General features: G+C 29.0%; 1 protein-coding gene across 1 annotated transcript; it reads left to right on the top strand.

Moving 5' to 3' along the window:
• The first annotated feature begins 1335 nt into the window (after positions 1-1335).
• Positions 1336-3459, top strand: LOC112733447 (polyphenol oxidase, chloroplastic). The gene has a single exon (XM_025782396.3). The coding sequence runs from the start codon at positions 1553-1555 to the stop codon at positions 3266-3268; it is 1716 nt and encodes a 571-aa protein (XP_025638181.1). The 5' UTR covers positions 1336-1552; the 3' UTR covers positions 3269-3459.
• The last annotated feature ends 5735 nt before the right edge of the window (positions 3460-9194 follow it).

Raw genomic sequence — 9194 nt, 5'->3', positions numbered from 1 at the left:
TTCTCCTCATCATTCATACTGTCTATTAGTTTAATAATGACATGACATCAAACATCATTTTTATTCTTGTATAATAGTTTTTATTGTTAAAAGAAAAATATAAGTAATTGTTTTACTGTTTTTTTTTTTCGTAATCAAAGTCAAATATTTGTATTTTTTTGGATATTAAAAAATGAAGCGAATAAATCTTTTTATTAAAACACACAAATCTTTTTATTAATCAATAGAATAATTTAGTTACGCGTCTGATCTTATTCTTTTAAAAAAGTTTATTTTTTCACATAACAAATAGTGAAAAATTATGTGTTCTCTTTCTTATTATAAAGTGTAGTACCCCACACTAATTGCCATCATATGGTTTTCTAGTAGAGTGATAACCAATCAATCAATAATTTAAGAAAAGGATGTCTCACAATCAATATATCGCATAATAAAGTGCAGAGTGCAGTGGATGGAGTCATGGAGAGTAGGTCGATGGAAAATATTTAATGATATCTTCCTGATTTGTAATTCTTTTAAACAAACAACTTCTAATTTTCATAAAAGAAAAAAAGAATTATTTGCTTTTTAATGTTAAAAAATATTTAGTGATTGCGCCAAGTCGTGTAGAGCAAAGAGAAAGAAAAGAAAAGAATATAACCTAATTATAAACGTCTAAGTCGAGTCTCGAGTATATTTGGCCCCTTATGTCTGCTTTGCATACGGTGCCTAATTTGCTATCAAATCAAACATAATATAATATTCTCACAAAAAAAGCCATTTTTAGATAAAGACAGCTAAAAACATCTTTTTATAAAAATAATTTTTAATAATTAAAATTTAACACATATAATCGATTAAATCGTGTTATTTTTATCAAAATTTGGTTAAACAAATTAATTTGACCGAAAAATGATAAATCAAATTTTGAACTGGTCTAAATTAATATTATTTTTTATAAAAAATGATTATAATACCCTATTATAAAAAATGACTGAAATACTTCTATTATATATATTAATTTTAAAAATTTTAAATTTTAGTCCTTTATTTTTTTATCATAGAATTAAGATTTAGAATTTTTAAAATTAATATATATATATAATAAGAGTATTTTAATATTTTTTATAATAAAATTATTATAATTATTTTTTATAAAAAAATAATATTAATTTAGACTAATTTAAAATTTAATTCACTATTTTTTAGTTAAATCAATCTATTTAACTTAATTTTAATAAAAAAAATATAATTTAATTAATTATATATATTAAATTTTAATTACTGAAAAATATTTAAAAAAAAAGTCTTAGACATTTTTATCTACCCCAAATGTGATATATACTAATTATAGTCTTAAGTATTTTGTGGATGGATCTGTAATATGTTGAAAACTATCCAATTCATTTGAAGGGAGAAAAAAAGGTGCAAGGCAACGTGACTGTTCAGTGTTCACATTATGTATTCAAACTCATGCAAAAAATCACAGTGCATGTACCGCTATAAAAAGACTAACACTTTTCACACTTGTTCGTCCCAAACCAAATAACACATAAACACCATCATTAGAATCATGGCTTCAATATCTCCTCTCTCTCTTGTGTCCAGTGTGAACGCCTCAGCCACCAAGACCTCCTCCTCTTCTTTGTTCCCCAAAGGCCGGCAGAGCCACGTGGCGGCCACGAAGGTGTCTTGCAATGCCTCGAACGAAGAGGCATCAAACGGCATTGCCCATGGGAACAGGAGAGATGTTCTTATTGGTCTCGGAGGGCTGGCCGGTGCCGCAGGCTTTGCCTACAACCCTTTTGCCTTGGCGGCACCGGTTGCACCGGATCTCCAAGCCTGTGGGCTACCAACCCTGCCGGCGGGCGCCAAACCCGTCAAGTGTTGCCCTCCTGCTTCCACAAAGATCATAGATTTTGAGTTCCCAAAAAACCAACCCTTGAGGGTTCGGAAACCGGCTCATAAGGTTACCGGTGACGATCTGGTCAAGTACAAGGAAGCCATAAAGGCCATGAGAGAGCTTCCAGACGATGACCCTCGCAGCTTCACCCAACAAGCCGCCATTCATTGCGCTTACTGCCACAACTCGTATCACCAAGTTGGCTTCCCTGACAAGGATCTCCAGGTCCATTACTCTTGGATTTTCCTTCCTTTTCACCGTTGGTACCTTTACTTCTACGAGAGGATCTTGGGAAGCTTGATCAACGATCCAACCTTTGCATTGCCCTTCTGGAACTGGGATAACCCTGACGGCATGGAAATACCTTCCATTTTCACTGACAGAAGATCATCGCTCTATGACGCACTCAGAAACGCAAACCATCAACCGCCGGTTCTCGTCGATCTCAGTTGGAACAGGAACGGCCCTGACACCAGCGGTGACGTCGACGCTAACCTCAGTTTGATGTACACAAACTTCGTCGAAGTGAAGGCGCCGTTGAACTTCTTCGGCAATGCTTTCCGTGCCGGCGACACGCCTTACACCGTGAAGACGGGTGCCGGAACTTGCGAGAGCGTGCACAACACGCTCCACACTTGGACTGGGGATAGAACCCAGCCAAACGGGGAGGACATGGGGTCCCTCTACTCTGCTGGTAGGGATCCTCTCTTCTACTGTCACCATTCCAATGTCGATAGAATGTGGAATCTGTGGAAATCTTTCGGTAACAAAGACATCACCGACCCTGACTTTCTGGAATCAAATTTTCTGTTCTATGATGAGAATAAGAACTTGGTGCGCGTGAAGACCAAAGATTGCCTTGACTCCGTGAAGCTTGGGTATGATTTCGAGAAGGTTCCCATTCTGTGGGCGAAAACGAAGCCCAAAGCGCGTAGGACGAAAGCTGAGAGGGCACAGAAGCCGTTGACGACGAAGAGCGTTGACTTACCGTTGACTCTGGAGGAGAATAAGCTTGTGAGCACGGTGGTGAAGAGGCCAAGGAGATCCAGGAGCAGGAAGGAGAAGGATGAGAGAGAGGAGACTCTGGTTTTCGAGATTGAGTTTGATCGGAGGAAGCCTATAAAGTTCGATGTGTTGCTGAACGAAGAAGAGGATGCGCAGTTTGCCACGCCAAAGAACAGAGAGTTTGCTGGAAGCTTCGTGAATGTGTCGCACACTCAGAAATCGAGTGCCCTGAAAACTGAACTGGCATTCAAGATCGGGATCACGGAGAAGCTGATCGATTTGGAAGCTGATGATGATGACAGCGTTGTCGTCACTTTGGTTCCCCAATACGGTGACGGTGTCATTGTTAAGGGCATCAAGATCGACTATGAAGATTGCTGAGCAACTTCACAACACAGTTACTTGTTCCTCTCCGGTCGTACAATAATAATTCCGTGGCTTTAATTATCAGTTATATATGTTTAATGTACTGAGATCGATGCTTTATTTCTCAGTACTTTGGATTACAGTCATGTGTTGTTTCGTTTCAACCACCAACTTTTCTTAATTAATTTCTCTTTATTTTGCTTCCATTATTATAATTTAAGTAAGGATATATATATACAGGTAAAATTAAAATTTTAGGGGTTGATCCCATAAACAATACTAATCTTCGCCAGGCCTGTATATATGTACTATCATCATTAAGATAATCATATCCCTAATAGAACTAACTATTTCGAATAGTCGTCTTATTTGAATATATAGGTTGAAAGGTCTTTACCACATACCTAGCTAGTTAGATTACGCAAAAGAAACTGGAAAAAATGAAGCAATATATCATTGTTTCAACCCAGCTCAGTCTATGAGAATAGTATTTATATGTGACTAATTAAATTAAATATATATATATCTTCTACATACTCTGGCTTTTTAAAAGTAGAGTTTTTTACTTTTTCAAAAGTAACGCTTTTTAAAAGTATAGATGTTTCGTAAATAAATTAAAAATAATTTTAATAAGTTTAAATAATTATAATATATTTGATAAAATAATTTTTAAAATTTAAAAATATAATAATAAACATTAATATAAAAATTAAATTTAGATATTAATTAATATAAAAAATTATATTAAATTTTTTAACTTTGATAAGTATAAATTAATTTTAAAAATATATTTAATTTTTAAAACTATAAACATAAATACATGAACTTTTTATTTACTAAAGGAAAAAGCAAGTTTATTTCTATTGTTTGGTATTATACAATATAAAAAGAACAGTGCCACCATAAACTCAAAGAAAGATTTTATATTTTTTGAACTCGCATTCAGCCAAGCCAATTTACACCACCCCAAAAATCGAAAACGGGTAATTAATTTAAAACTTCTTAATATATTTTGAACTAATTTAATCAATTTAGTTTGATTGAGTGGTCAATTTATTTGTCCCCTTAAGCAAGTATTGAGAGTAGAAATTAGTCCTTCATCTAGATTGGGAGATATCGTTTAAGTAAACCAAAAAAACAAAAAATTTGAACTAATTTTTAAAATAGAGATAAAATTGAAAATAATCAATATATACTAAATTAAAATTCTAAAATAATAAATATACGACTTAGCTAAAATTTTTCTCTTGAATGCATTAGCTTGAGGATAAATGGCTAGCCGGATTGGCCAGAAAGATAAAGCACGTGACTTTTATTTTATTTTGACAGCAACATGACCTTGTTAACATGAAATATCTTGAGAGATTATATTCTTAGCCACACCGGCGACTGAATTCATTCGTCAGTGACGACAACATCAAATAAATGTGATCCCGGAAGAAAGAAGATCTGAAAATGTTTGAGGTACGTATATTCCTTAATTTTGTTTTTATTCAATTTAATTCACAATATACTGAATTAGTAACTATAATAATTAACCAAGTTTATTTATTTATTTATTTTTATTAGAAACAAGCCATTATAAATTTATAAAATGATATATATTATATTAATATTATTAGAAAAATATTAAAATAGTCATTGAAAACTATATCAAACTAAAATAATTTCGAAAAATATAAATGATAAACAAATTTTAAAAAATTTAAAAACATAGTGAAAATAATCAGATATTAGAATTATATTTTCAAAAAAAAAATTTAGTGACTGAATTTTTTTAAGAATAAAATTCCACACCAACTCTTCAGATTGGATTCTCCCTGAATCGTTCGACAACTTAAGAAATAATTTATTATTTATTGCGTATTTTCATATTTTTTATAAATTTATTTATCGTCCTATTTTAGATTTTTTTTCAATGATACGAAGTTTTAAATTGAAAAACATGTCAGAATCGAAAGATTTTTTCTGTAACCAAATCCAGGCCGAAGGGGCCACAACATACTCTTTGCTTCATTATTTTAATAACAATTTCTAAGTGATGTGGAGAATTTGTCTCCCGTTAAGTTGTATTAGAATTTAAATTTCAAGAGTGGAACATATAAAACTCATTGTAACGAGTGTGAGTGGGCTGATTTTGTTTGTTAGGGAAGGAAAAGTAGTGATATATTTTAGGAGAATGTTAGGTAATTAATAATTTTTTTAAATAATATGAATAATTATCAATTAAATTAAAATATATTATACTTTTAAATTATTTATCTAAATTTTAATATTAGAATAACTATTTGTATACTTAGTGAAATGAACATTTGATATATTTATTGTTCATATTATTTAGTATTTTTATTGTTTATTTATATTTTTTTATATTTTAATATTATAATTTTTTTATGTTTTTTAAAAGGATTTTGTTAGGTAAACAATAATTTTTGTGAACAATATGAACAATGGGTTTTAAAATTGGCCAAATAAAGTAAAAATACACTATACCCCAAATTATATATCTAAATTTTAATATTAGGATAACCATCTGCATACTTAGTGAATTGAACATCCAATATATCTATTGTTTATATTGTTTAATATTTTTATTGTTTATCTATATTTTTTTCTTTTTAAAATTATGGAAAGTACACAAATTAGAGAGTCCAATTTCTGTATCTCAAAATTTTTTTTAACACAAATCGTACGATCTAATTTGTGTACTTCTACAAATCACTACAGTCCAATTTATGTATTTCTAATAAATCGGACGGTCTAATTTCTTTTCTCTAATTAAACAGTTTCACAATTAAAAATAACACTTCAATCATCTCCATTTTAAAAAAATATCATTACCACACTAATATTAAATATAAAAAGTTCGTGAGTGAGCGTGTAATGTCAAACAAAAAAGAATAAGGGCCGTTTGGAAAACTCTAGAAGTAGCTTTTTTTAACTTTTGACTTATGAAAAGTAGTAGTATTAATGTCGGGTGCAATTTTCAAAATCAAATTGCAACTTTCTAAGAAGCTATTTTGGAGCTTATAGAAAAGTTAAAAAAAATGACTTCTCTCATAATACTTCTACTTTTCATTATATTTTTTTAAAATAAGCACTTTTAGAATTAAAAATCTAAACACAAAATAACTTATTTATAAGTTACTTTTAACAGAGTCATTTATTGTTTAAATTATTTTATCAAAAAAAATTTAATTAAGTTAGTTACCCAAATTGAACCTAATTCTATAGTGTTTATAAATTTTGTGTTTACTTTATGTAAGCCTGAATGTTGAAACTTGAAAGATAAAATTCAGCATCACGGAAAAGAAAAAGACATAACAGTCCAAGATTCCAAACTGAACCGGTACAATTATATAATATGCAAAAGTAAATCCAAAGCCATAATAATGTAGGCACGTGGGCTGACTGGCTGAGTACCATATAGTCATATACCTATCAATTTCTTATCCTATAGTAGAGGACTCACGCCAAACAGATGTTTTCGAAAAATCCACCACTCACGTAAACATCACAAAAACAACTTTTTTTTTAAAAACGATGTGGCAAAATTTAAATTATATATTCTAAAACCACATTTTTCACTACAAAACACTTAAAATCATAGTTTTTTATAAGAAAAAACATTACCTAATGAAAAAAAGTAAATTAGAAGATTTAAGAGAAGAAATTATTAAATTATCAAAATTAATAGATCAAAAACTAATGATTTTAACTAATGTTAATTGTAATGACACCAAATTTTTAAAATCAATACAAAATGATTTTTTTTAAAATTTTTATTTTATTATAAGTTTTATTGAAGGACTTCAAAAACTTGAAAAAACTTATATTTTCCACGGAATTTCTAAAAAATGCTATCATGGAAATAATTTTCCACATCTTTATCATACTTTTAACCCACAATTAATATCTATAGTAGATATGCTTGAAGAAATTTTAGTATCCATAAAATTTCAAAGAAATAAGGAAAAAGAGGAACCTAATATAAACGAAATCAAACAGATATTAAATAAATACTTTCAGAAAGAGAATCCCAAAGAAGAAAATTTTCAAAATATAATCAACATAACAGAATTAAAAGTAAAACCACCATTGAAATGATGAATATCGAAGAAAAATTAGAAGAAGTTACAATGCTTTTTAAACAATTAAAAATGGCTCAAAAAAATAATATTATGGAACAGGAATTTCAAATAGAAGAAAAATTAGTAAATTCTGAAAATATAGAAAATGAAAAACACATCCTAGATTATTCAAGTGACGAAGAACCAGCAATTCCAATACAAGTAAAAAACGAAGCTGGAACATCTAAAGATAGTCAATCTCAATTTAAATGGAAATAGGTTTTGAAAATTTTGCTTTTAAAAAGGGATTTATAAATAAAGATTCAAAATATACAAAAATACCATCAAAATATGTTCCTAAAATTCAGGAAATGGAAGGAAAAAGAATGCTCGATTTAGATTGTAAAAAGAATGAAAAAGAAATTTTCGAGAACTGGTTGAATTCCTTCTTATTAGAAGCCTTTACTAATCCAAAACTTAGTGAATTATCTGGAAGAGATATTTGGAATTACATAGGGTTTCATACAAAAGGAACTGTAAGAGATTATATGACATCAATAGAAAACCAAATAATAGAAGAATTAGCAATAAAAACAACAGCTTATGATAAGATATTACATATAATGATGATTCTATATAAATAATTTTTTAGAAAAAATATTATAGATCATAGACAAAAAGTCTATAATAAAGAATATCAAGAAGCAAAAAACCATTTAGCTAATATTCAGATATATGATTTATGTAATGTGGAATCTTATATATGTGAATATAGAATACATTATTATAAATTAAAAGAAGAAGATAAAGACCATTATCTTAGTTGTATATAACAAAACTTCCATATCCTGCTAATGAATTTATAATGGGAAGATTTATAAGAGAAATAAATAGAGGGACAATTGAAAATAATTTTGGTGGAGCAACCTTTGCAATAAGAGAGGAAATAAAAGAACGTTGTATGCAAGAAGCAACTCAAAAAAGATTTGCAAATATAATTAGAATTTGATGTCAGGATAATGAAGAGATACCTCAAAAATATGGTCTTAATAAAAATTTTCAAAGAAAAAGAAAATATCAATTTAGAAAAAGAAAATACTATCCAAACTGGAGAAAAAAGAGGTATTTTAGAAAAAGAAATAACAATAAAAACAAAAGACAAAAAAATGACTATTGCCCAAATAAAAAAGAAAATTATAAGTGTTGGTATTGTCAAGAAGAAGGACACTATGCAAATGAATGTCCAAAAAAGAAGGATAAAAAAGACCTTACCAAACAATTAGAAATTGCTAAGTCTTGTTTTATGGAACCATTAGAGGAATCAGATGATAACTTAGACTATATTTTTGAATATGTCTCAGAAACAGACTCAGAGACTGAGTAATAATGCTACATTTATTACTATAAAAATAACAGAAAAGTTTTTAAATGCTTTCATAGATACTGGAGCGACACAATGCTTTGCTAGTTCAAATATAAAACTTGATTGGAAAAAATTAAAGAAACCATTAAGAGTTAGAATAGCTGACAAATCAATACATAAAATTGACCAAAAAGCTGAAATGGCTGAAATATTTATTCAAAATTATAAATTCATTGTTCCATCCATATATATGCTAGATTCTGGAATGGATTTTATTATAGGAAATAACTTCTTAAAGTTATATCATCCATTCATTCAAGAATTAACATATATAGTTTTAAAAGCTCCACACGATTCTTCAATAAATCAAAAATCAAAACGTATAAAAATACCAACTACTACTATAGATAAGATCTTAAAATTTAAAATATTTTCTATATTAGAAACATGTTATTTAAATTTATATTTTCTGATAAATATTCCAAAAAATAATCTTGAAATAAAGATA

The sequence above is a fragment of the Arachis hypogaea genome, chromosome 13, assembly GCF_003086295.3.
Source record: "Arachis hypogaea cultivar Tifrunner chromosome 13, arahy.Tifrunner.gnm2.J5K5, whole genome shotgun sequence".
Taxonomy (NCBI): Eukaryota; Viridiplantae; Streptophyta; class Magnoliopsida; order Fabales; family Fabaceae; genus Arachis; species Arachis hypogaea.
The sequence above is the reverse complement of the archived record's forward strand: the minus strand, read 5'-3'. Positions and strand labels throughout refer to the sequence as shown.